The sequence below is a fragment of the Pan troglodytes genome, chromosome 14 (genome assembly GCF_028858775.2).
Source record: "Pan troglodytes isolate AG18354 chromosome 14, NHGRI_mPanTro3-v2.0_pri, whole genome shotgun sequence".
In the NCBI taxonomy this organism is placed as follows: Eukaryota; Metazoa; Chordata; class Mammalia; order Primates; family Hominidae; genus Pan; species Pan troglodytes.
This window is the reverse complement of record NC_072412.2, coordinates 81,475,294-81,503,177: the sequence shown is the minus strand read 5'-3', so window position 1 is coordinate 81,503,177 and position 27,884 is coordinate 81,475,294. Positions and strand designations below refer to the sequence as shown.

General features: G+C 39.0%; 1 protein-coding gene across 46 annotated transcripts in view; it reads right to left on the bottom strand.

Moving 5' to 3' along the window:
• The window catches only part of LMO7 (LIM domain 7), a 310,361-nt gene that overhangs the window by 43,424 nt on the left and 239,053 nt on the right, over positions 1-27,884 (bottom strand). For 19 of the 46 annotated variants that reach the window (XR_010150516.1, XR_010150517.1, XM_016925377.3 and 16 more), the window contains 8 exons: positions 19,772-19,802; positions 18,455-18,568; positions 14,330-14,528; positions 10,672-10,924; positions 9,453-9,734; positions 8,952-9,155; positions 7,023-7,742; positions 6,044-6,073 (listed from right to left, as the gene is read on the bottom strand). Coding sequence is in view for 44 of the 46 variants with exons in the window: in XM_016925377.3 (XP_016780866.2) it covers positions 6,044-6,073; positions 7,023-7,742; positions 8,952-9,155; positions 9,453-9,734; positions 10,672-10,924; positions 14,330-14,528; positions 18,455-18,568; positions 19,772-19,802 (1,833 nt within the window). In the remaining 2 variants the exon portion in view is untranslated. Of the gene's footprint in view, positions 1-6,043; positions 6,074-7,022; positions 7,743-8,951; positions 9,156-9,452; positions 9,735-10,671; positions 10,925-14,329; positions 14,529-18,454; positions 18,569-19,771; positions 19,803-26,109; positions 26,129-27,884 lie in introns of those variants that run through there. The other 27 variants (XM_016925396.3, XM_063792212.1, XM_054665391.2 and 24 more) reach the window with 5 other exon arrangements.

Here is a 27,884-nt window from a genome sequence, read left to right as displayed (position 1 = left end):
TACCTGGATGATTACAATTATCACAGTAATCACATCTGCTACCTGGATTATAACAATTATCACATCATCTCCTACCCAGATTATTACAATTATTATAATAATCACATCACATCACCCACCTAGATTACAACAGTCTCCCTGCTTCCACCCCTTCCTACCCAACAGCAGCCAGAGAGTTCCTTTCAGACTGCACTCAGATCATGGTATACCTCTACTCAGCACCCACTACTTTCTTCCCATTTCATTAGAGTTAAATTAAAGACAGGTTCTTCCAAAATCTAAGAGGTCCGCCATCCCTGGTTCCTACCTCCTTCTCTGTGCTCATCAGTACCATGCCCCCACTCCCTCTGCTCCAGCCAACTGGCTTCCCTGCCCTGCTCACACCTCCTGCTTTTCCCCCTACTATTCAATCTGCCTGGAATGCTCTTCACCCAGATATCCACATAGCTTCTCTCTCACCTCCAGGCATCTGCTTAAATGTGCCCTCTGTGTTTCCTTCTCTGACCACCTTACCAGAAATAATAAATGCCCCTCTCCCCTGACCCACCCTAGTCCTTTCTCCTTCATAGCATTTCTCACCATCATGTACATTTATTTACCTATCACTTGCCTTGCCCTGTAAGATTATAAAGCAGGAATTTTCTGATTTGTTTGCTGGTACATCACCTGTACCTGAAGGGGAGCCCAGCCTGCAGTAGGTGCCCGATAAATGTGTTAAATTAATGATCTAGATAATATTCAGCACTTTGATGAAGTCTTCCCAGCTCATCCATATCAAAGCTGCTCTGTCCCTCCTCTCAATCCCTCTACTGCTTCAGCTATACCTTTTTCATAGTACTGAACCCTCAGCCTTATGTCTGTTACAGTGCATGTGTGTCTGTGTGTGCAAGTGCATGTTTGGATTCTCCTCCTCACAAGTCACGTGTTGCTTAGGAGGAAAACATATTAGCAGCACAAGGCAGGCAGGATATACTCATTCAATGTCTACGGTAAGAATGAGGTAGGTTTTCTCACATTTAATCAAGCAAAATTTGCTATACTTAAAATGTTTCTAATTCTTTTTGTAAGATTATTATGGCTATCCACAGTTCTATGAAGAAAGTTTTATAGGATTTATTAAGGACTATTAAGGAATAAATTATATTGAGAGAATATATGAGGACATATATGAATATAGATGGATCTATTAATGTAATATATCTAACTAGGTATGACTACTTATAAAGCTGATTTGTGTGAATTTGAGAATATAAATTCACGTAAGTCATACTATGAAGAATGAGGCTATTTGAACTAATACTATGACAGACTCACTAAGAAGAGGCAGGAAAAATTTTTCAAGAACCAGGTATGAGGGGTATCTAGACACTCAACACATGAGATTACATAAACTCCAGAACAAAAACAAAAAAGGATGCTAATATTTTAATAATCTTTTGATGGGAGGAAGGCTAGAAAGCCCAGCATCTCCCAGGGGTGCTCTCCTTTGGCCCTAATCCTCCTACACCATGCAATGCTAAGGTGTCTTCCCATGAAATGTGCTTCTCAAGACAGAGGCTGCATCCTCTCCTGGGTGCCCCCAACACGGAGCACAGCCTGGCACACAGGTGGTCCTTAATGTGAACAAAGTGAACCAAATACACTCTGGAGTAGACAAGTCCCTGTGTAAGGCAGGAACATGAGCACAGTTCACTCCCTAGGGTACAAAAAGTTACCCACATCAAGCCTGCACACATTGTACAGCAGCTGGAGCCAGGCACTGCAACAAGCCAGGAAGGGAGGGCTGCAGGCCCAGCCATGGTGCCAGTTTTCACCCCACCCTAACACACATCAGATCACTTCCGAGCTCCCATTTCTCACCTGCTAAGTGAGGAAGGGATTGTTATGAGAACTGGATTTGGCTGTGTGGGTAGCATTTTTAAAACCGTCTGGGCCATATACTAATTCTCATTAAAGCAAACATGATTGTTTGGGACCTCCCAAAAGCTAACTCTCCAAGCTGCTTCAAATCAGAGAGGTCACCCCGGACCACAGTGATAAAATCCAGAACTTTTGTAGTAGAGGAAGGAGTCTCTCAGCCAGATCACAAAGAATTCTTCCCTCCCTTATCAGCATTAATGGCATAATATTCAGCTTCTGAGTGCTTACTGTGTGCCAGCAACCTCGCCAAGCAGTCTACGTGAATTATCTCAGAGGCGAAGCCCTAGTCTGGTTCTACCACTCACAAGCCACATGTCCTTGGGAAAGCGGCAATATTTGTTTCTCTATCTCCACATCCCTATCTGTCGGCCTCACAGATTTGAGATAAGTACCAAAGATAGCATCAGGAAAATTGTTTGGGAAAACTATGAAGGATTGCACAGCTCTAGTATGTTGTGTTGAATGAAGGATGATTAGCTGGCAAATCACATCGTATGTCTCTTACAAGTCCTGCTTCATTTGTATTTCCTTATTTGGAAAGGCTCCAATTTAGAACTGCAACTGGATTTTTTCCAAAAAATACAGATCTAGCATCTTGCCTTTCTGTTGAATAGAATTTTTTTAAAATAGCATTTAGAAGGAAAAAGAGGAACTTTAAGGAAGAAGGTGTCAATCATAAAACAAGGTTGCTAAAGTCTTACTCTCTTCTCCCACTCTGCAGATTGCCTACTATGCTCCTGTCACTTTTTGGCTAGTTTTAAGGCATTTCCTTTTAGAACTCACTTTCAGGAACTTTATAGGTGACTATCTAAGGAGTAAGGATCGAAAAGAACCAGCATGTGGCAAATTTTCTCAAATATAAAATCATGGATAGCCTTATACGGCAAACAGAAATTCCATGATACTAGGGTTAAGGCTCCCCAACTTTCAGAGGGAGATAGGAACATACTGATTTATGTACCTCTAAGTATATTTCCATCAGGTACTATAGGAATTCTCTGAAGAGCAATCAATGCTAAAACTTGGGCAAGAGGCTTTGGAATTACCATACACTATAATAAAAAGGCAACGTGATGTAGATTTTTCATTTATAGATTTATAGTCTCAATGAGGGTTCCTCAGTAGCACCACTGCTGATATTTTGGGGCCAGAAAACTATTTGTTGTAGGGCACTCCTGTGTACTGTAGGACATTTAGCAGTATCGCTGGCTATGAAGGCACTAGTTGCCAGTAGCGCACACACCCCAACCCACCCAATGAGACAATAAAAAAATGCCTCCAGACATTGCCAAATGTCTCCTGGGGGTGGAGGGAAATCCCTAGAAATAACCGAAATTGGCTTTTTTTCCCTTTCTTTTTTGCTGTCATAAGCCTTTATAATTCTACAGAATCTTTTGGCCAAACCCATAAGTGAAATGTGGGTGACTTAATTGTCTTTTATTACAACTTCATGTGAAATCAGTGTTCATTTCCTATTAATACTGGCAACAGATTCAACAGCTTAATCACATACAAGATTATTTCTATATATTCTTACAAAAAAATTTGTCATAAATTGCTTCTGCCAAAACACATGACCAAATTTTCAAGTTTCATGAAACCATACAGACATAAATCCATGCAAGACGAAAGCACATAGAAGAAACGGCTACCACATACAAAGCGTCTTAAAAATAAACAGACAAACTGACAGGTGTTAAACGCCAAACAAAAAGCAAGCCAGAAATTAACAGTCTCAGACTTCAAAAGATATTGCACATTTCTCTTTAACCCAGTCCTTACAAAAAAGAAAGCATTCATGTTATAGGCAGTTATTTTTCAATGACAGCATGTTGAGCAATAATGCTTTTCCAGGTAAGTATGCCAAGCTTGACAACGTACATTATGTTCAGAGAAATATCACCCAGCATAAATATGAAACAAGTTCTAGATTAAAAGCCTACACTTAATCCAATTTAAATTTCTATTTTCTTTTCACTGCAGCAGATCTACTTAAGAAAAGCACCGGTGGGCAGGGCATGATGGCTCACATCTGTAATCCTAACACTTTGGGAGGCCAAGGCAGGAGGAATGCTTCGGCCCAGGAGCTCAAGACCAGCCTGGGCAACATAGCAAGACTCCATCTCTTAAAAAAAAAAAAAAAAGAGAGAAAGAAAAAAAGAAAGAAAAAGAAAAAGTAGTGGTAACTGACAGACTAGAGAGAAATCCTTTGTTATAAATTTGACTTATTTGACTTCAAGTGGTCCAAAACACACTTGAGTTTTCTGAGGACACATTCATATTATAATACTTCCCACTGTTTGACATGTCATATATTATTCAGTCTCAATTTACAGACAATCTTGCTTTATTTGTGTAGTTACCTTGGCATTGAACTGCATGCACAACAGCCTTTAAAACAAATATTGTACTATCCAAAACAACTATCTTGGGATAGAAAACATTTGCTGCTGTTAGCTCTAATCCAGAAAAATCTTTAGCTTTTCAAGCTTTGGTTTTAGGTTTCTGTCTTCTTCTCTAACTCAGTCATATAATTTACCCCTCACTACAGGGAACACATCCAGCCACTGAAATGGTTGTGCATGTTGACATTTCCACCACATACTTGTACTCTGGGTACTTTTATTTCCTTTAAGAAAAGCAACTATTTCTGAGAGCTGCTTGCATTATAAAGTTATATTTAATTTACAAATGAAAATTTTTCTGAAAGTTACAATTCAACATGCTTAAAGCTGCAAAGAGATTTTTAATCAAGTTAAAATGGCTTTCCTATGACTTGAGAGTAGCAAATCCTTAAGCATCATGCAGATGAGCTGGAAAGGGGATAATGTGCCTTTGCATGGCACACGGAAAGCATGCAGGGACCCTGGTTTTTAAAATCAGTGGCTAACAAGTACTTGCAATTTGTTGCCTGTGGCTCAGTTACACCTTTGGCATCTAGAATGGTTATATTGCTTTACGTTTAGTAGCTTCCAACATTTCTGAATTATCAAAGTTATAAAAAACTATCAAAACTAGAGATTCTTATAGATGAAGTAAATCCAGCTACTGAGGCTTGAGCAGATTAAAACATCTGTCATCCTTTAACTCTCTTCCTCTTGCTCAAACACTATTAGCCCTTAGATTCACAAAGTTACAGAAAGTTTGGTGGCTATATCTTAATATAGCCACCTTGTGATTTTGTACTAAGAATGAATAAATGATTTACTGTAAATGTAGTTTTTGCCTGTAATCCCAGCACTTTGGGAGGCTGAGGTGGATGGACCACCTGAGGTCAGGAGTTTGAGACCAGCCTGAACAATCTGGTGAAACCCCGTCTCTACTAAAAATACAAAAATTAGCAGAGTGTGGTGGCATGCAACTGTAGTCCCAGCTACTCAGGAGGCTGAGACAGCAGAATTGCTTGAACCTGGGAGGTGGAAGTTGCTGTGAGCCAAGATTGCGCCACTTCACTCCAGCCTGGGCGACAGAGTGAGACTCCATCTCAAAAAAAAAAAAAATGTAGTTTTTGCAACAGTGATATTAGAAATTAAAAAGATTTTTGCAGTTTTTGAAGGTCCATTTTGCACTTTTTTTTCCCTAATCAGGAATCTTGAAAATATAATACTTCCAAATACCACCTAGGGAAGTTTAATGCATCCCTACTAACGAAGCTCCCAGTTGGCCGATTATAGGATAATGTCAACTGGATGTATTCTAAACTTGAAGTAAATGCTAATATTCTTTTTCCATCACAGATTTTCTAAAATGTAGTAATTTGGGCTTTAGCGTCCATAAATCAGAATTTTAGTCTATGTAGCAACCAAATACCAAAATACATATACCTAATCTTAGGCAAGTGCTTTTGTGACTTTTAATCAACTCATTAAATTTTTAAAAAGGAAAAAAGAAGGGATGAAGCTAAAGTTTAAATTTTTAATAAAACAAATAATTTTATCTTGCACTGGGCACCAAGACACAGAAATATTACCATTAGGTTGCAAAATAAACATTTCCCACTTAAAAAATCTCATGCACAGCACACAACACCCCCATTTAGTGACATGCCATGCCAGAAATACAGTAAGTTATACAAAGAACAAACAACACACACAGATTTTTTGCTGTGAACCACACAACTTACCCATTCTCACCATAAATCTTTTGAAAGAGTCTAAGAAACCAGAAAACCAAAAATTAAAAAGTCATTTTTCCCAGTCATATTAGTTTCTAAATGTTCAATGTCTTTCACTTAAGAATCTAATTGGAGACAGACAAATCTCAAAAGGTCACTTCTTCCATCACATTCTGGATCATGTCTCAAGTTCTCATCAATTTCCTATCTCAGGAAATTCAGATTAAGCAAAATGAAGAATTTCCTCAATTTACTCTGAGCTAACAAATCCATAGGAAAAGGCTTCCCATTGTCAGGAACTGTTAAGTTAGATTTGGATCCTCTAATTTTATTCAACCTAATCAGATTTGTCCATCTCTAAGTTCCACAAACTGAACATTCATCAAAAAGGCAAGTTGCATAATACAAACTATCAAAATGGCCATGATTACATATATATAAAATTCAGCAGACAGCAAATACCATTCATGCATTTTAACATCAACGTTTACTCTGAACTTTATAAATAAAAATAAGTTACAAATGATAGTCCAAGAAACCTAGGCCAAAAACAAAAGTTAAGTTAAATGAAATTTGCAATGCCATATTTTAAGGGAAAATTTCACCCCCCAAAAAAATCAGACACTCTAAAATGTGAGCAACACATAAAACCAAACTATAACCGGACTGTTACAAAAATGCCTGAACATGAGAAGTCCAGAAACTTCATATTGGTGGATAGTACCACAGTACTGCTTAAGTCAAAGGCAAGGTTTATGTATATACAGTCTTAAACAGGCCTAAATAAGTTAGAGATATGCAAATATGGAATTGCACTTTTTGTACAAAACGACTGAGGGTTTTTCAAAGCAAATTAAATTTTACGGGATGCTTCAAAATGGCACGCGACATGCATAGTTGAGCAACACGATGAGCTGCTTTCTCGCATGAGAAAAGTTACACAAGACCATCCATTACAAGCAAAATCCTTGCAGAAACACACTCTGACCTCTCCACCATCAGCCTTTTCTTGTGCCTAAGTCTGCTGGCCTCCCGGATGGTCTCCCATCTCTTCAAGTCAGCCTCACTGCAGGGGCCAGGGGTGAAACTGATGGGAGGCACGGTAGTTCCCAGTTTCCAGGACTGAATCTTACGTGTCAGCATGTCATCTTTCTTCTGCCGATATGAAGGAACTAATATTCTACAGCTATTACTTTTTTCTTTGGATGGGCATGTCCTTTCAAGTACACAGAGAAATTTTGCTTGAATTTCTGGAGGAAGAGTCCAGGGTTCGGGAAAAGGGACTGGGTGGTATCTATCTGGGGCCCCGGACAGCGGCACTTCTTTCTTCTGTGCTGGAATTCGGCGAACAATCATATCATCTTTTTCCAAATCCGGAAGTACAAGTTCACCTTCTCTACACTGTAAAATTATATCTCGCTCTACAGAATCATCTTGCTCAGAGAACTTTCTAAAGTCTTCAAAAGCTCGGAGAACATATGGATTTGCATGGAAAGCCCCAGTCTTTCTGACAAAGAAATCATCATTCTCTAAGTCAGGATCCAGGGCTGCCATCTCGAGGTCATCTCTTCTATAGCCTGGTGCATAAGAGAGATTCTTCCTGCGGGTTATGAGCCTTGGGCCAGAAGTGGGATCAATTTTGGTATGTGTTTCAGAAGACAAGATGTCATCAGAGTATGTTTGGAGGGCCTGAAGCAGTAAAAACTGACTGATGCACAGAGAGGAAAAAGGAAAGAGAATCTTATTAAGCTTAGGGAGAAAAGGTAATTAGCAGATCGACTAGCCAAAGGTGATTAGCAGACCAACTAGCCAGTTACTGAGGGTAAATCATTTTAGAGGACCATTGGGGGGACTCTTGCTAGGAAAACAGACTAGCATTTAATCCAACACCCATGACTTTCCTGGATAATCCCTAAAGAAATAAGAGCAGAGCATACTTCTCAGGAAAGTTGGGCACCATGGAGGCCACGGATGAGGCTGGAGCATGGACTAGGTACCCCTCCCAGGCACACACAAAAGCCACTCCCTGGTACCCTTTTTTTTTTTTTTTTTTTTTTTTGAGACAGGGTCTCACTCTGTCGCCCAGGCTGAGTGCAGTGGCGCCATCTCGGCTCACTGCAACCTCTGCCTCCTGGGTTCAAGCAATTCATCTCCCTCAGCCTTCCGAGTAGCTGGGATTACAGGGGCCCTCTATCATGCCTGGCTAATTTTTGTATATTTAGTAGAGATAAGGTTTCACCATTTTAGCCAAGCTGGTCTCAAACTCCTGACCTCAAGTGATCCACCTGCCCTGGCCTCCCAAAGTGCTGGGATTACAGGCGTGAGCCACCCCGCCTGGCCCCTGGTATCCCTTTCTCATTCCATTTGCCACAGTGGCCTAAGTGTCCCCTGAAGAAGAAGGAATAATCTTTGAAAGTTTCACAAGTTGTGCATCATGCACTTTATGCAATAGGTATATGCAATCAGCAGGAAAAAGGGAAAATAAATTGCTCTGAAGTTTTATAAAAGAGCTCAAGGAATCTTCCCTTTGCATTTTCTCTAGACTTGCCCTTCCCAGTCTCCACCTGAAAGTTATTTCCTTTTTCCACATCTCCACACACAGCAAAACCGTGAAATTAGGTAAACTTTCTAACAAGCCTTTTTGAACCGGCTTTTCAAAAGAACTGCCACATGTAAATATATCCTGTCTCACACATTATTGTGCTAAAGAAGAATGTTGAATCCTGCAGACTTCCAAGCTGATGTAGTTGCACAGAAAGCAGCGTGTTATACATTACGCTTTTGTACTAAGTCCACTAAGTGAGTCAGGTTTCCTGATTCAGTGCAATCAGGTCCCAGGCTAATGGAGCAGCAGAAGCAGGCAGAGGGGTGTCTGAGGCCAGACCTGCAGCAGGCAGGCTCATGCAGACAGGGGCACCTGGGCTCATCCGAAGCACTACTGCTTCTCCTGGCTGCATGGGAGTCCGGTGATTTTACAGCCCGTTTGGTAGCTAATTCCAGCAAGAGTGAAGGTCTTTGGCAGTTGCCGTCTAGCCTATGCTCTGCTTTTTGTGCTCTACTAAAAACGGTGGCGCTTCTGTCAGAACCTGAGTCCTCATCCTCAGAGTCTGAATTCCTTCTACTGTGAGTGACATGAAGAAAAGAAGGGAGGAGGGAATGAGACAAAGAATTGGAGAAAAACAGAACTACTAAAAATAATGCCGTGCTATGACTATGTATAGAACAGGGCTTTTTAAGATCTAGATCCTCAGGTTTAAATTTAAACAGAAATTCATTTCCATTATATAGGTTCTGCAGATACTAGAGAACTAATTAGACTTTCTCTGTCTCTCTTATTATTATAAAAAACATGCACATAGAACCCCAGCTGGGGTACTGAATGAACACTGGTGTGACAGAAACATGCACAACGACAAACCTGAATCCCTGAAATTCTTTATACCATGGCTTATAAGTTTCCCTTTTTATTCTTTTCCAGTTCACATCTTCTGGGGTCCAACATTTGGGAAGAAACTGATCAAAAGCATTCCCTGGGTTTGGCATGACTGGACTGAGCTTGCGCACATAAAGATCATCCTTTACAATGTTGGGTATGCTTCTTGTCTTTGCTTTTTCCTCTTCCAAATAACAAGAGGACTTTGAAGTTCCTTGTACAGTTGGCCAGTTCTCCACATTGGTGCCCCAAATCCTCCTCTGATTACTGTTCAAAACATCCAACCGGTTAAGACACTGTATGAGCATTTGTGACACAGAACACAAATGGCATGCTTTCTGGTTCACAAAGTTTACACCACTGTGAACAAAGCAAATTAGTTTCCATTCTCATCACCACCACAGCTCCTAGGACAAAGTTATTATAACAGCATCTCATTTTAACTCAAGGATAGCTAGATACACACAGGCCAAAGATACTTCATTAGAAGCTGTGTTAAAAGGAAGAGGCACATAACAAACAATTTGGGGTGTTACTTTCTGAATTCAAATCAGCAGCATAATAGACAGCCAGATCCAGGACAAGTATTTCTGACCTCGTCAGTCCATATAGCCCCATGGCAAACATATCAGCAGGAGAAAATATTTGCGGACAAGAATTAGGAGAGGTGATTTTCGAGATGAAATTCTGGGGCCTCTTTTTCACTTGGAATCTACGGTTGGCTAAGTCATCCAAAACTATGTCAGGAAACCTTCGTTCATCCTAAGAGTCCGAACCACTTTCAAAACCGTACGCCTCCCCATGAGAGGAAGCTGGATTTGCAAAACCACACTCTGTTCTGCTAATTTGCTGAGAAATTAAAGGATTCTTTTCATGTCCACTAAGATCAATCAAAAAAGGAAAAACATTACATGGCAGGGCTCATCATGAACAATATAAATTATCTGGTAAGCTGAAAAATACCAATAAACTGAAGTCATGCATCTAAAAAAAGACCTAGCAAATCATATGCTGACATTCTAAAACAGAAGAAATGGCTTCAAGATACGTATAACTAAAAATAGAGGGATGAAAAATATTCTCACTAGTCAAGCTTAATATATGATCTATGAAACACATTTAAGAGCCATTCTTTTTACCACATTTAACATCCCACCATATTCGAAAAGCATACGAAACTCAATAATCACACCCATCTCAGTACCTTGAAAATGTTCCATCTGCTTCTGTATAAACCGGGCTTGCCCAACTTCTTCTGTTATCCTCATGTTTGTCTGGCTTTTTCTTTCTCAGAGGTGCTGGTACATAGGATGGCTGTCTACTTTTGTTGGGTAAAAAACGATTGAAGGGTAACGCAGTCTTTGGCTCAACAGCCGAAATCCTTCGATACGACATATCATCTTTATTATAATCCTGCATCTTGAATGTAAATTCCGAATCTGTGTCACTTTCAAAACCTATAAAGAAGGCACAAGAATTTGCTTTACTCTCCAGATTATTCGCCTAACTGAAACCCACACAGCGCGCCTGCTTTGTCTTTCCCTTAGAAACCCAGTGCTGCCACTGCTAACTGCAGGGAATATTTTTAGAAATTTGTCACGAAGTTGTGATAAGATCCATTAGGAGGAACTTGCTTTGCATACTGGAGGCACATGCAGTACATTCTTTTGCTGCTGTAGGCTCTAAGAAGAATAAGTCCTATTTTACTAGTGAGCCCCTTTTTTTCTCAATCTCTTCCTCCATGATTTTCCATAAGATTTGTTGATGTAATACATAGAAATAAAATCTAGCAATGGAGTCACAGATACTTAAAACAACATGCAAAAATAATTCTGGGAGAACTCAGTAATTTAAAATAAGGCATGCAGCTATCTATAATATATGTGAGGAGAGAGATCAGGAAGGATGTAGAAAGAGAAGAAAAAAAAAAAAAGCTTGTAAAGGGTCTGGATAGATTCTATAAACCAGAATCACACATTAGATATGAGGCTGGACTGGATGACTTCTAAAGTTCCAAAGGAATCTGAAGTCTTATGCCCAAATGAGAGCACAGAACTCACAGTTTCTTCAGAGTGGCCATGGAAATTATATTGGGAACGCTGTATTATGATTCAAAATCATTTAAACACAAATTCAAAAGAACACCCTTTGATACTCCTCAAGGTCAGATAGATACAAATAGTAATCTGCTTTCTTAAAAGAAGAAGAATGAATCTACTCTTTTAAAGACAAAGGAAGAAAAGGGGGGAGAACAACACTACAGATCCAAGCCAAGCTGTCTCTCTTTCCCACCCTTCTCTTCCTGCCTCCTGTGCATTTGTAAAGGTTTGGAAATGTTACTTGCTTCTCACCAGGGTTCTCTCCAGGACTGGCTGTGCACAGTGCCTGACAGCTACAAGCTCTCAGCAGGTAGAGCACCTGCAGGGTTAACCTGAGTTAAATGCAGTCTCTTCCCCTCCCTCCTGCCTGGCAGGAAGCTACAGTAAATAACACTGAGAACAGTCTACAGGAAGTCGCTTAACATACAGCTATGAGACAGGGACAGAGTAAAAGGACAGTAGAGTCTTGGCAAAAGAGGGAAAGTAAACGCAGCTATGACCATGAGGAGTAGTAGTCAATAAACTGGTGCTTTCTTTTTACCACCTTCTAAAAAATCAGACATTTATCTCTCATTTCCAATAAGTATATCAATTACTCCTGCCGAAATCCATACATGTGGAATTTTAAAGTCATAAAGAGACTATTTTACTTTTTAACTTTTAAGAAAAAGTATTTTTTAGCCCAGTACGGTGTCCTGCAGAGAATTTTTTCCCCCAAAGTATCATTCTTGATATGAGTTTTCACATAAAACTAGAGAATGTGACATTGCAATTCTGTTATCCTAAAAATATTACCCTACATTATAGTGCTCATCAATTTAGGACTACAATCTAGAGAGTAGCAGTAGAATTTTAACACACTGATCACAAAAGAGCTTTATTGGCCTGGTGCCTCCATCCCAGGCTTTTTTTCCCCGCTTAGTTGTAATTTCCAAGACTTCACTTACGCACTCTTTAAACAAGGTCTGCAGCCCCATTTCCAAGATCAGAAAGGGATGTGACAGTGGCCTTCTGCTTTTGGTTACATGGACAGGTGCCCATTCCAACAAGGATCTGAGAAGACGACTTAGATTCCACACCGCTGGGTGGGCCACTGCATCTGAACTGACTGAAGCCTGCATATTCCCACATGCCCTCTATCCCTTCCCCTTTTATTCCTTGACTAGATATAAATTCTGTCATTACATGGAGTAGGTTCTTCAGTAAGGGAAAAGAAATACAGCGGGTTCAGAATTTCAGCCTCTGCTTTTACAGCTTTAACCACTCAGATGAATCACATACTCAGATTCATTTCCTTAAACGTATTGGAATCGTCATCTGGGCTATGAAAATGTCACACCTTGACAGCAAACAGCCAATACGTGTGGCAGTAATTATAAAGGTTAATGCTGAAATAGCGTTTCACATTTTTTATTTTTAAAAACTACTACTCTAAAAGATAAAGCCTTCAGGTTTTTTGTTACCATGCTTAATAAATTGTTGATTGGTTTTTTGGAAAACAAATTCATAGCATGTTGTATTTATATAAGTTTCACATCAGAAGTAAAACAAAGAATAAATTCTAGTTAATGATGTTCATGCTGAAGTATTTAGGACAAGTGTGATATATTCTGAAATGCCTCAAAAAATAAGATGACTAAATTATAATAGAGAAAGGAGGGAGGGAGAAAGAGAAAGAGAGAGAGAGGAGAGAGAGATGAGTATAAGATAAAGCATGCATAGTAAAACATCATGGTGGAATTAGGCAGCGAATACATGTGTGTTCGCTGTACAATTATTTTAAATTTGCTGATTTTTGACATTTTTGTCATAGATATGCTAGGAAAAATATCTAGAAATAGAAAAGTAATATTCCAAATACACAAGCAATGTAAAATCCCTAACAATTAAGCACAAATCACAGCCAGAACTCAATGTTTTCACGTTGATGTCGATAGAAGCACAGAAATATTTCAAAAAAAAAACTTTACTTGTGATTTCAATCTAGTCAAATCTGAATAGCTGGAGATGTACACTCAGAAATTGCTGACGCTATACCCAGTAGCCACAGGAATAAGATGTGCATTGAAATAACTGAACTGACCATAAGCTTGGGATTTTGAAAGAAGGTTCCTTCCCGCAACAGAATGTCTCTAACATGTTCCTTTCACACTTGCTCTGTCCTGGGTTAGCTCTGACTCTGAAAGGACCAAAAGAGGATTTCTACCTGCATGTTAGGTGGTGGTATATTACTCAATCTACAAAGTTTAACATAATATTCTATCATGATAGATAGCAATCATTTCTTCTCATCTACAGAAATAATTGTAAAAATATTTTTCTTTTTTTGCTTAAGAGAGTTTTTTTAATCTTTTGAAAAAAGCCAAGGTTGAAAGTTACTCAGAAACTAGAAGATATTTTTTTTTTTTTGCAGAATCTTATATTCCTTTCTATGTTTAGATATATCAGTTTATAGAACTCTTGAACACAAATTAAGCCTGAATCTGGAGAGAGAAGAGCCAGGATAGATTATCACTGATAAAACAGGCCACTATTAACTGTCACCTCCCAGTCCTTTCCAGAAATGAAATTTTTCAAAAATGAAACTATCACCATCATGAAGGAGAAAAAAAAACAAAACCCCCAATTATACTCCAGTCTCTATGAAAATCCACTTCTAAGTGAAATTTTTGCCTAGTTTTTGCTCCATTTTTCTGTTCTCTCCTGTTCCCAGTTCTCCCTTAATATGCGAACAAATAAACTGACAGCCAAAACACAACACACCTTCACGCCCCCCTCTCAACGTGATATCAGAGGAGCAGCTTGTCAATGACCTTGAGCCCAAAGAGTCCAAGCTTTCAAAGGAATCTTCTCTCTTATGGTGCCTTGGAGGAGCAAGAAATTCTCCACGTTCAGGACACCAGATGTCACCGTAGCCACTGTCCCTGCCACTTCTTTTCAGGAAGCTGGAGTCTTCGAGTGCCTAAAGAAAACGTTTTTTAAAGAATAGTAAGTTAAATAAACTTCCAAAAAATATAATCAATCGGTTATTACTTGCTTGTTTGCCTAATTTAAGTTGGGTTTTATTTGACATGTAAGGCATGAGGTTTCTCTGTCGGACACAGAAAAAAGCTGATGAAAAACAGAAAATAAATTTGTAATTGTTTCCCCACAACTGATACAATAAGGAGGTATTCAATATTCAAAGTAATAATAAGGAGATATTCAATATTATTTAATAAACTAGTACATATGTTCTATTTAAAAATAAGGAAAATTACTAGTTTAATGAAAGTTCATAGAGTAACATTGAAATGCTAAACTCAGTTATTACAGTTCTCTAGCAATAAATGTGAAAAGAGTCAAAAAGAAAAACTAACCTTAACTTAGTCATCCAAAAGGAGATAAATCAGCAAGATTATATTCACTCTATCTCCAGGAAATATTTGTGATGGCTTATATAACATAAAACCTTAACAACTGAAGTTAGTTAACTCTCCCCCCAGAGAAATAAAAAGGAGCAAGTGGGCATAAATTTCACAGAATTCATTCACTTTTACTAATTACACAACCTAGTTCTAAGGTCCTGGCAGCTGGCTTATCCTTCTTGTTGAATCAAGGGAAGCATACTTGTTTGCTGATATATATAACTTATTTTCTATGGACCTAAATAAAATATTTGTTTGGCTCATATAAAGGACACACAGGAACATCACAAATGATGTTAACTGTAGGTTTGTGAATTATATAGAACTTACTCAAGATAAGCACTTTTAACTAACATTCTTCTGTGAATGTTAGTGACAAAATATAACCTGGCTTTTTAAACATTAGGATGTGAGTAAAATTTACAAAGCCCATGGTGTAGTCCTGACTTATAGTAATCATGAATATCTCGTAACTATAATTTTTTAATATGGTGAAGATAATTTTGTCATAGTAAAAACCAGAAATGTTACTTTCAGATGAGCTTACTAATACAGAGACAATTTAAAGAACCTAGTAATTACTAACAATCAAACATATGTGAACCTTAAGTCATGATTCAAAATAAAAAGTGCTGTGAAAAGTAGCTGGAGACAAGCATGAAAGTTTTAATGTCAACTGAATATTAGATAATGGGGAATATCTGAATTTTCTTAAGTATAATAAACACTGTAGCTACAAAGAAGAATATTCATATTCTTAGGAGATGCATACTGAGTATTTGGGGGAGAAATACATCTGCAGTTTATATTAAAATGGTTAAGTAAAAACATAGATGGATGAACACATATGTAGATAAAGCCAGTATGGAAAATTGTAATAATTGAACCAGACGGTGCATATCTGGGTATTTGTTGTACTCTTCTTTCAACTTTTAATTATAAATATTTTCAACGTATGAAAAAGCTGAAGAGTTTGGAGTGAATAATTAGCAGCTGTCTCAGGCATACTTTTGATCTAATACCGTCAATTCATGATTCAATTGTTTGACAAGTGTCTGGAGCACCAATAAAGTCTAGTAGATTTCAAGGAGATTTCATGTGCTTTAGATGCCGACACCCTGGCATTAGAGTTGACATCCTGTCATGAAAATGCAAGTGCCTACCTTACATCCTGCTACTTCCAAGCAGATGGGGAAGCCAGGCCTAGCGCTGGTGCTGCCAAAATGCTTCTCAAAATACAGAAATATTTTTTTAAATTTAAGTGTTTAGATCTGTCAGGTTTCTCAAACACGTATTTGTTAAGGCCTTAGAGTTCAACACTCAAGATGGATTTTTGACCTCATAAACGTTAAAGTTATTGATGACAGCCACTTCAGTTATAAAATAACCTTTGGCCCTGGTGCCTGGCTTTTAAGGAGGCACGCTGACAAGTCAATTAAAATGAGTCACCTCCAACTTCCAAGATGATTGACTGAGGTGCTACAACTTCCACCAACGATTGTTTAATTGGTATTTTATGTTAGCTTTTAAGCATTATCTGGTTAAATGGGAAATGCCTGATGAACACATTGGTTTTGATTTTAATAGAACTGATACAAAACATGTGATATAGTCACATACCTCTAACAGCTACCCCCACTTTATTATAATGGAATGGAACCACAACCTTAGTTTTATACACCATAAGGTCTTCAACTACCTCCTCTGGTTTTGAAACTGGTAACAGGAAACAGCCTTTGATAAAGCATTCCTGGCATAGACACTGTACTAGGATTATTCAACCTGAGTCAGACTGTCATTAAAAGGACCAAAGGCTACAAAGACAGCCCTAGTACATAAGCCAAAGTCCCACATGGTTTTTTGTTTGTTTGTTTGTTTTTGAGATGGAGTTTTGCTCTTGTTGCCCAGGCTTGGCTCACCACAACCTCTGCCTCCCAGGTTCAAGCGATTCTCCTACCTCGGCCTCCCGAGTAGCTGGGATTACAGGCATGTATCACCACACACAGCTAATTTTGTATTTTTAGTAGAGATGGGGTTTCTCCATGTTGGTCAGGCTGGTCTCGAACTCACAACTTCAGGTGATCCGCCTGTCTCAGTCTCCCAAAGTGCTGGGATTACAGGCATGAGCCACTGTGCCCAGCCCCCCACATAGGTTTTAATCAAAAGTTTTGTTAGCTGAAATAACTGTAAATCAAGGCTCTCCCTGTGCTCAAAACCCCCTGAAATTCCTCCACTAAAGCCTCACCATTCTTCATTGCAGTGACCAATATGCTCACCTATCTTAGACAATTGTGCTTTATGAGGTTACGTAGTCTCTCATGAGTATTTTCCTAACACTTAGTACTATGTGTATGCATGTTAATATCTCAGCTATTTCCTGAATTAACTTATTCAAGGAATTTGAATACAGCGTTATTGACTCCTTACATTTTGGGGGTGAACAGGAATACCTGTATCTTCTAGGCTCTATAATCCCACCTCTTGCTATAATACATGTGGCTGGGCTCAGGCAAAATTATTTAAAGATCAGGGTAGGTGCAAGCCAAGGTTATCATGTTCATCCTGGCCTAAAATTTCTTCCAATCACAGCAACTAATATTTATTGCAACCTTACAATGTGCTAGAGGCTAATGCTAAATGCCTTACTGGTGTGGTATCATTTAACCATTAGAGAAACCCATGAAACAATGACTACTAATTAGATGATGAAACACCATTGTGACTACACAAAAGGGCTCTTCTGAGTCCTACAAATTTCCCTGAATAAATATCCCTACCCAGAGAAATTCGTTTTTGCCATGTGGATCTTAAAAATGAAGATTTGGCAGAACTACGGTCAGTCCTGGCACTTGGCTCTCTGCAAATGATCCTCAAGCATTCAAAAGGCTGTCACATTGATTGCAAAATATGAATGACTAGAAATGTGTATAAAACAAAATATTCTAAATTAAAAACCTTACATCAAGTTCCAGTTAACACCATGTCCTACTCTTTAGGAAACAGAGGCGGCATGGTAGAATTGTGGGGATATGAAAGTGTGGGCATTAAAGACTATCATCTATGACAAGAACATATTACTACAAAGAAATTGAGTAAATTCCATGCGTGTGAACAGTCCAGGAAGCACCTCTCTACTACAGGTTGAGTTTACGATGAGTATAGCAATACTTAAGCTACATAAAGTGTGTAAGGAAGGAAGCCAATGCATGTGTCATCAAATTATGTAGAATTAAAAGGTAAGCAAGTTTCTCTACCTTGGAAATTGCTCTGGAATAGACCCAACTGACTCCTTGGTGGTGGCATATAAAGCCAGTAAATGAGTAACATTCCTCTTTACTCAGCCCAATTGATAGTAGGACAAAGAGAGTCGGAGTTGCCATATTTGTTATAGAGGAGAAGGAGAAGAAAAAGAAGAGAGGAGGAAGGGAAAGCAGTGATACTGTATTACAGCAGTAATCTCACACAGATGTAGTTTACTTACCTTCGTCAGTGCTTGTCCTAAAAGATTCTCAAACGCTTTCAAATTAAGATGGGGACCATTATAGTACGGGTTGCTTTGTGCTTTTCTTCCCAGCCAGTACAATGTTATCAAAACCTTAAAAAAAAAAAATCCATGAACAACAAGATCAGTCGATTAGCAACCAATTGCAAGCTCAAATATAGGTGAGTACTGTAGATAAATGATAGCACATATTACTCTGTAAGTGAAAAGTAGACTTTCTTTTAAGTTTATGGGAAAGGTAAAAGTCATTAAAAATCTTAACTTTTCTTGCTAAATTTTCCTGTCTCTGAGCAAGTTCTTAGACCAAAAGTCCAGACTCCAAAAGGTAGTCATTCATATACTCTACTAGTATATATGAAGAGGGAAAAAAATAAGAGAAAACACAAATGAAACTTTTAAAGCAATCAATATTTTTTCATCGAACTTACAGAATGATCACCTAAACATCAATAATTCTCAGCTTCCTTAATAAGGATGTTAAACTTTTTAATAAAGCTGCAACATTTTTAGATATTCTTGCAATTTCCATAAAATATTGTAAGACATATGAGTCTACATTGATGAATTACCCAGAGTCCTTAAACAGTCAGTGCTTTTCCTTAAAGTCTAAATTGGTAGTTTCCTATTTACTCCCATAAAAATCTTAAAATGTGTTTACTTGCCTTTAGCGTATTGCTAACACATAACAAACAGCTTCCTAAATCTAACCTATCCTCTTATACCACTCTAACAATATGTTTTTAAATTTAATTTTATTTTAAGTTCTGGGATATATGTGCAGGATGTGCAGGTTTGTTATGTAGGTAAACGTGTGTCATTGTGGTTTGCTGCCCCTATCAAGGCATCACCTGGCTATTAAGTCCCACATGCATTAGCTATTTAACCTGAGACTCTCCTTCCCTCCATCACCTGACAGGCCCCAGTGTGTGTTGTTCCCCTCCCTGTGTCCATGCGTTCTCATTGTTCATCTCTAGAATACTATGCAGCCATTAAAAGAAACAAGATCATGTCCTTTGCAGGGACATGGTCAGAGTTGGAAGCCATTATCCTCAGCAAACTAATGCAGGAACAGAAAACCAAATACCACACGTTCTCCCTTATAAGTGGGAGCTGAACAACCTAACCATATATTGTAATGCATATATTTAAACATATTTACTGTTTGTAACTGATTGGTTTGTAGCAAAAAATTAATTAGAAAAGAGATGTAGAGTATACTTTCAGATTCACTGCCTTCTTACAGAACATGAAAGTGAAAGCCACTTATAATGCTCCATTAAGGTAAATGTATCTTACATTTTTCACTCTCCTGTCAGTCTCTTCTTGCCTGTAAAGAAAGAAAATATCTATTAGGTAATATCCGTGAACCTTAAATTATTAATTATAGCTAGAAAAAAACTCATTTTCATTCTAAAGTTCTATGAATATTAATATCACATGGAAGTCCAAATCTCTTAGAGCTCATATTATCTCCATCAGAAGAATTTTTCCATATTCATTGATTTGACAAAAGTATAATGCATTGATTTTCTGTATTCATTGATATTCATTAATATAATTTGTCAGTTTTCTATAAAAAGCAGTGCTGTTTTTACATTTTATTCATTTTAGTCTAATTTTTAAATACATTATGTGCATTTTTTGTATTCTTTCTTAAACAAGGTTTAAACCCAATGAGGGGGGGATCAGTGTGTTCATGAAAAAAGAACTGGGAAATGGGGGAAAAAAAACCTTAAAAACACAATGAAAAATAAAAGCGAGGGGTTTTTTGCACTGAGGGTTTTTTTTTTCATCATCCATAAGGTTTTTCATCCAAGTTCCCCAGAGCAAACTGCTCAGAGACTTTGACCCTGCAAATGTTGAAAAGTGGCAGTTTAAAAAACAGCCATGAACCTCTGCCTGAAGAAACTTTACTGTATTATAAGAATCATGGGTTTTTTGCTCACATATGAAAGGGCATGATACTTATGGGAGAAGTTAAAAAGAGGCAGATGGCACCACAGTGTTGAAGAAGCAACAATATGCTACTTCACAAAGGGATGGGTCATCCTAAAAAGAAAGCACTTCCCCTCATTAGAGACACTTAAGCAGGATCGGTGTGAATTCAGAGACTTGTAGAAGCCTGATTAAGAAAGCTTCTAATTGGCCTGTCCAGTCTAACAGCACAGTAGTATACTTTAAGATAAAATATACACACATCTATATATGCATGTAGAAGACATCAACATAAAACACATATATATTCATATATACAGAGAAAAAGTAAAAAGAGAATGTGAGTACACAGAGACTAATTTTTAACTTAGCTTTCAAAGAATCAACAAGGCAACTAAGACCATTCCTTTCCAGAAAACAAACTTATACTGAAATGAACCTAAGAACAGCATGCACCTCTTACCCACCTCCCAAAAAAAATCTCAACAATGAAATTCATGAACTCTCACACTACTGATGGAAATGTAAATTGGTACAACTACTTAAACTCTTAAGTCACTTGGTAATATCTATTCAAGCTAAATACATTGATATTCTATGACCTAATAATTCCATTCCTAGGTATACATCCAACATAAACGCTTATATATGTTAACAAAAAGTTATATACAAGAATGTTTATCACAGCACTATTCATCGCAACAAAAACTAGAAGCAGCGTAGATGTCCTTAACATTATAATAGATAAATTATGGCATATCCACGTAATGAAATATCATATGGCAATGAAAATAACCTTCAACTATATTCAACCACAAGTTCAACCTCTCAAATAACGGAAAGAAAAAGAAGCCAAATGCAAAAGAGTACAGGCTGTATTATTCCATTCATATAAAGTACAAAGACAGGCTGAATAAAAAAATGCTGTTAGAAGTCAGGGTAGTGGTTACCCTTGTGGGAAGAGAATGACAGAAGAGATTAGAAGAGGATGGGGCACTAGGATGACAATTGTTTGTGCTTCGATCTGGAAGCTGGCTACTCAGGTGTGCTCAGTTTCCAAAAAGTATTTAAGTTGTACATTTATAATATGTATGCTTTTCTGTATATTATCCTTCAAAAAAGTAAACAAGTAGAATAAATACCACAGCCCATGTGCTCAAACCATAGCTTAACTCTTGAGTAAAAAGAAAATTATCTTATAAAAATCCACAGCAATGGCCGGGTGCAATGGCTCACGCCTGTAATCCCAGCACTTTGGGAGGCTGAGGAGGGCGCATCCCCTAAGGTCAGGGGTTCAAGACCAGCCTGGCCAACACGGGGAAACCCCGTCTCTACCGAAAGGACAAAAATTAGCCAGGCGTGGTGGTGGGCGCCTGTAATCCCAGCTACTCAGGAGGCTGAGGCAGGAGAACAGCTTGAACCCGGGAGGCGGAGGTTGCAGTGAGCTGAGATTGCGCCACTGCATTCCAGTCTCGGCAACAAGAGCAAGACTCCGTCTCAAAAAACAAACAAACAAACAAACAAACAAAAACCCAGCACTTTAACTTAGAAGTAGTAAGTGGGAAAAGTCACTAGAAACTGACAACAAAAAATAGCAGAGTTGCAAATATATAGCCCCTTTTTTAGACTAATAACCAACATACACATGTCAAACATTAAATTAGCCAAAGCACAAAAGAACCATCAATGCATAGGACAAAGAATGCACTGGGCTGAACATCCTCCCACTTTGATCATAAGCACACTCAAGGCAGAAGGAAAAACAGAGCTCTCTTGAACCCCTGACCTCATTTCCACCGTCCTCAAAAAGGTTTCTAATCCAACATACTCATTTGTTTTCACTTTTTATCATGATGAAACAATCATTGGAAATACAAGGGATGTCCTATTCTGTGATAAACACAATAAGCAGTGACCTTCGCATTATTACCTTTTACTCACTTTACATTCCCTTCTAAATATGAGCATTTATAACATGCTCTTGGACATGATACATAGGCCAGCCAAATTAGTGTCCTATCTCTGAAATGCAATGCCAGGAATTCAAGTAGTCAATGATTTGCTGGAGTAAACAGAGTTCACTCTCTCACATACAAATGCATTCCACTGCATGGAAGTCGGTAACCAAGCAGCTCCTTTGCCTGTCATGTGGCCACAGGGCATAACCCAAAGTCCTTTAAAATAGAACTACTGCAATGGTGAAGGGGAAGCTCACAGTAACACAGGTAACACACACACACTCCATGAACCAGCCTACTTACTGTACGACACCTCAGAATGAAATATAAGACAGCCTTAGCTCCAAAGCTGGATAATTTTTCCACAACAAAAATGTCCAAAGTTGACATGGTCTGATACCATGTTTAAGTGCCTGCGCTTTAGAGTCAGATCTGGGTCTCACTGTGTTCATTTGGTAATTTACTTGACTCTCAAAGCTTTGATTTCCTTCTGGACAAAATAGGGATAATGCCCTCTGTTTCAGTAGATTAGAAGGAAATTTCCTTCTAATGGTGAAGTGTTCATCAAGAAACAGACCAGGCACAGTGGCTCATTCCTGTAATCCCAGCACTTTGGAACACCAAGATGGGAGGATCGCTTGAGTCCAGAAGCTTAAAATAAGCCTGGAAAACATAGCAAGACCCTGCCTCTTAAACAATGTAAAAATTAGCTAGGCACAGTAGCACATGCTTATAGTTCCAGCTACTTGGGAGGCTGAGGGCAGAAGGATCTCTTGAACCCCGGAATTCAAGGCTGCAGTGACCTATGACCACACCACTGCACTCCAGGCTGGGCGACAAAGCGAGACCCTCTCTTAAAAAAAGGAAGAGAAGAGGGGAGAGGGGAGAGAGAAGAGAACAAAGAACCCATACCTGCATTGAAACCCAAGTCTGCAATAAAAATGGGTACAGATAAAATGTTAATAGTTTAAAAAAATACCTATCTTGGGTATGATGATAGCCCTTACTCTACACTATGACCAAAGAACAACTCTGTGAACAAAGAATTATTACAAGGCTGTAAGCCATGTGATGGCAAGGCCCATCAGTGGACCCCAATATTTAGAACTGCAACTAGCCCACCTGACACACCCAATCTCTCATCCGTGCTTTATTTTTGTATTTATAACCATCTACTATAGGCATTTTTTTCTCTCCTCTACCTGAATCCAAAAGGACTTTTGTGATTTTGTTCACTGCTATATTCCAACTGCCTTAAGACAGGGTCTACCACTTGGCAAGCACATAAAAATATTTGATTAAAAATGCCTCACACAGTACATGGCAAACAGATGCTCTCACATTCTGGTTAAATACATTTATTTAACCTATAGAAATGTAAATTAGCAATAAAAAGCCTGAAATGATAAAAGCTCAGGAGACAATACTCATACAATGTCAGAGAACAATTAAATTGCATTAACCTACTTCAAATATGTCCATTGTATTGATACTCATAATTATACTTCTTACTAACCTGTTATCTTTAAATTGCAATAAAATAGAATTCTTTAGAATCAAATCAATAATCCCTCCAAAAAACAGATACAGAAACAAAGACCAAAGTGCTTTGTACAAACTTCAAAGGACTGAATACAAAGCTTACATGGTGGCCTATGTGATGAAAAAGCTTCCTAACAGAGCTCTGAAAGACAGAGCCCAAAGAATCCATACTTGCACTGAAACCCAAATCTGCATTAAAAATGGGTAGATATGCAGGAGGCAGAGTTTGCAGTGAGCGGAGATCATGCCACTGCACTCCAGCCTGGGCGACAGAGCGAGACTCCATCCAAAAAAAAAAAAAAAGGGTAGATATGAAATATTAATAGTTGCAAAAAAAATACCTATCTTGGGTATGTTGATAGCCCTTACTCTATACTTGGATCATACATTAACTTTTACATGTTTAATATTCAAGAAATAGCAAATACAGCACAGACACAATCTTCCACTCTATTAATGGAATAGCTCTGATAATTCCTTTGCTTTCTGGCAAAGGGCCAGAAACTATATGCCCATCATGGACATCTGAGCTTTCTGCCAGAGAGTAAGAACAAGGGAGCCCCAAGCTCTCAAGTGGACTCATGTAGCTCTAATCATCTTATCCTAACTGCTACTATGTTAACTTAGAACCAGGAAGCTCTAGGTCTGATCCTCTTTTCTTTACTCAAAGGTTTTAAAATACTAGTACCAAGTCAATCAAGAAATATCATTTCTAACCAAAGGACCAGGGGGTAAAAAAGTCTACATAGATGCTGTGGGTCTTCAGGGATCCCAGGCCGGGTCGTTCCCTGAGAAGGAAGCTTGGTTGAGTGCGGGACTTTGGGGTTCAGACCTCCAGTGTGTAAATTCTGGCTCCACTTTCACTAGCTGTGAGAACTTGATTGCATCACTTCACTGTCTCCAAAGCCTCACCTGTAAAATGGGAACAACAGTACCAGCCTCACTGGGCTTTAGTGAGAGATTTAAAAAATGCTTAATCAAAGCAGGACAAGTAAGTGAGACAATTCAAGGCTATTCCTTAATTATCCATCTCAACCAAACTACTAGGGGACAGGGCAGTGGCTGGAGGACAGTCAACTCCGCCCCCTCCACCCCCAACACACAGTTTTCTTCCTCAGAAGAGACATTTCTGTGAAGAATAATTCAAGGCACTCTTCGATGTTATACTTTCCTTGCCCTTTTGCCATGGAAGGCTTTAAAGAAGGATAAGAAATAATTTCTAGAAGGTCAAACCAAGGGCAAAGCACACTGGCGTGGTATTATTAGCATTGTCCAAACTTCCATGTTGGCCCCAAGCCAGCCCTCCCCACACATCCTTGGTTTACCAGGGCCTGCCTTGGCCAAATACCCTTAAATTTTCCAAAATCTGAGGGAAAATGTGCCTACACAGCCAAAATCTATCTTCATTTATGATCGGGTTTGGAATAAGGTGCTAATGGATGAGATTATAGTTTTACCACAGTGCACCAGCCAACTATGTTCTAGGGCTAGGGCTGCATCAAAAATATTTCCAAATACCTTCTGTTTATCCAAGGAGCTAACTCTGGGCCCATGCACATGCACGCAGCACCGCCTTCCCCAGGGTATGTTTAGAGCATACTATGCTCTAAGGAGTCTGCGTGTGGGCCCAGACAGCAGGGAGCTGGAGCCACACTGGCCACATGGTTGCATACCAGAGTCCATCAAAGGCCTAGCTAAGAACAGCCAAGCATTTAAATGTTCATATATGAGCTATCAAAGCCACTCACAGAACCAGCTCCGCAGATCGGGGCCAAGACAGACAGGAAATTTTTCCCCACGTGGGAGTAAATCTTCATAGAATTTGCCACAGAATCCCACTTCTCTGTGTTCCTCTCACATGTCTTAGTACCTCTCTTTCTCAAGGTACCAGCATTCTCATTTGCAACGCTGGAAGGCCTGATCTCCCCATGCTTTGCCTAAATAACATAACCTCCTAGGAGTTGAATTCTTTATGCTCCAAAATCATCTCTTCTCCCCAAATCCCAGCCCCTATCCTGTCCAAGCCAATCTTGTTTAAGATCAAATACAGTTATCTGACTGAATCATTATACAGGGAAACATGTATGATAAAAACCTCACACTGGAATTTTTGACAGAATGGGAATGCTTTTGTCCAAAGAATCCCCGGGGGAAGATTTATCCATATCCTAATAGAAAAGGTAAGAAGTTTGAACTCACCTGCCCCCACACCCAGGTTCCAGCCCATGCCTCCATGGTTAACAGGGAATCTGAAATTCTTCAAGGGGCTTGAGCAGAGGTAACTGCCCAGTTCAAACTCCACCCTGCTACCAGAATAAGTATCCGCCTTGCTTTGTTGCCCAGAACAACTGCAACTCATGAGTGATTCTGTCCCCAGCCCTCTACTTCCTGAGGCCACTTCCCAGAGCAATGCATGGATTCTTCCTACAGACCCCACCCTTCAAAAGTCAGTTCCAGCCCTGCCCTGCCCTGGGTGGCACCAGCTGACCTGGGAGTTGCCTCTTGGGAAACTGGACTGATATTAGAAGAGCTGGGCTCACAAGATACTTGGTCCCTCTCCAAGCCACTAAGTAATCTCTGCTCTCCAGTTGTTGCTTATGCAGCTTGGCCACCTGTTCACAACTTTAAAAAAAAAATCAAGAAATGAGGCCGTGAATCATGATTTCATGAGCAGTCACAGGAAGAAAAAGTATATGGACTGCATCTGGTTTAAATATGTAAGATATGTCTGGGGCAAGAGCGGAGGCATGTGTGGCAGTGGGAGACAGTAGGGAAAATTCAAAGCAGAAGTTCTTCTGAGGACAGAGCAGTGGCTTTTTTTTTTTTTTTTTTTTTTTTGAGGCAGAGTTTTGCTCTTTTTGCCCAGGCTGGTACAATGGCACAATCTCGGCTCATTGCAACCTCCACCTCCCAGGTTCAAGTGATTCTCCTGCCTCAGCCTCCCAAGTAGCTGGGATTAGCCCGCCAACACGCTCGGCTAATTTTTTGTATTTTTAGTAGAGATGGGGTTTCACCATGTTGGCCAGGCTGGTCTCAAACTCCTGACCTCATTTTTATATATGCAACAAGCCAGTCTATCTGCAAACAGGAGAAAAGTGTAGGTGTCATAAGAAACCCTAAATGTACTAAGTGAAATTTTAAGAGAATAATGAGAAAATCATTTTTAATACCACTGTCTCTAAGGGAAGGGGCTATTGCTCTTCAAAACCTAGGAATCAAAATAGGAATTTAGGAATATATCAGGTACTGGCTTCTTGTTCCACTAAATGAAGTTCTATTGTTCTATGAATGGAAGCTCATCCATCGCACTATTTAAAATAGAGAAAAGTGCAATCACCATTCTCTCATCACTGTGTCAAACAAGAGATATGTGAATAAACCAAGTTGAAGATGAATTCTTAGAATACTTCACTTCTTTCCTTCTCTCAAAAAAAGTAAGCTGCATTAAAAAGAAAAGTAAGAAACAGAATCTTCCTCCTTCCCTCCCACCTTCATTCCTAAAAATGAAGCTGCATTCCATTTGACAACCTCCCAGTGACGTTAGAGGCGTGTGACTCATTGGTTTTAATCTGCCATTGCTACAAACATGCTATAATCCTTGTGGAAACTATTAAAGTGACACTTGAGAAAATAAGATCATCCCTGGAGACAATTAGTGAACCCAAATATATGAACCTGACGATTTCTGTACTTACTTATTTGAGAAAAAAACTTAGAAATTCAACACTTTGCCCTAGCAACATAATGCTTATTCCAATCTTGATAAGTGAATAAGTACCCTCTTGTTAAAAATAATTTGTTATTAAATTTCACAGCTCTCCCACACACTACTAAGAATAGCATAGTTTCACTTAAAGAGAAACAAACCACACACACACACATTCAAAGACACCGGCACACATTCCCACTTAAGTAACACAGCAGAGGAGTGCTGCTGCAGGAGCCGAAAGGTGGGTTTAATCCCTAACCCTCTC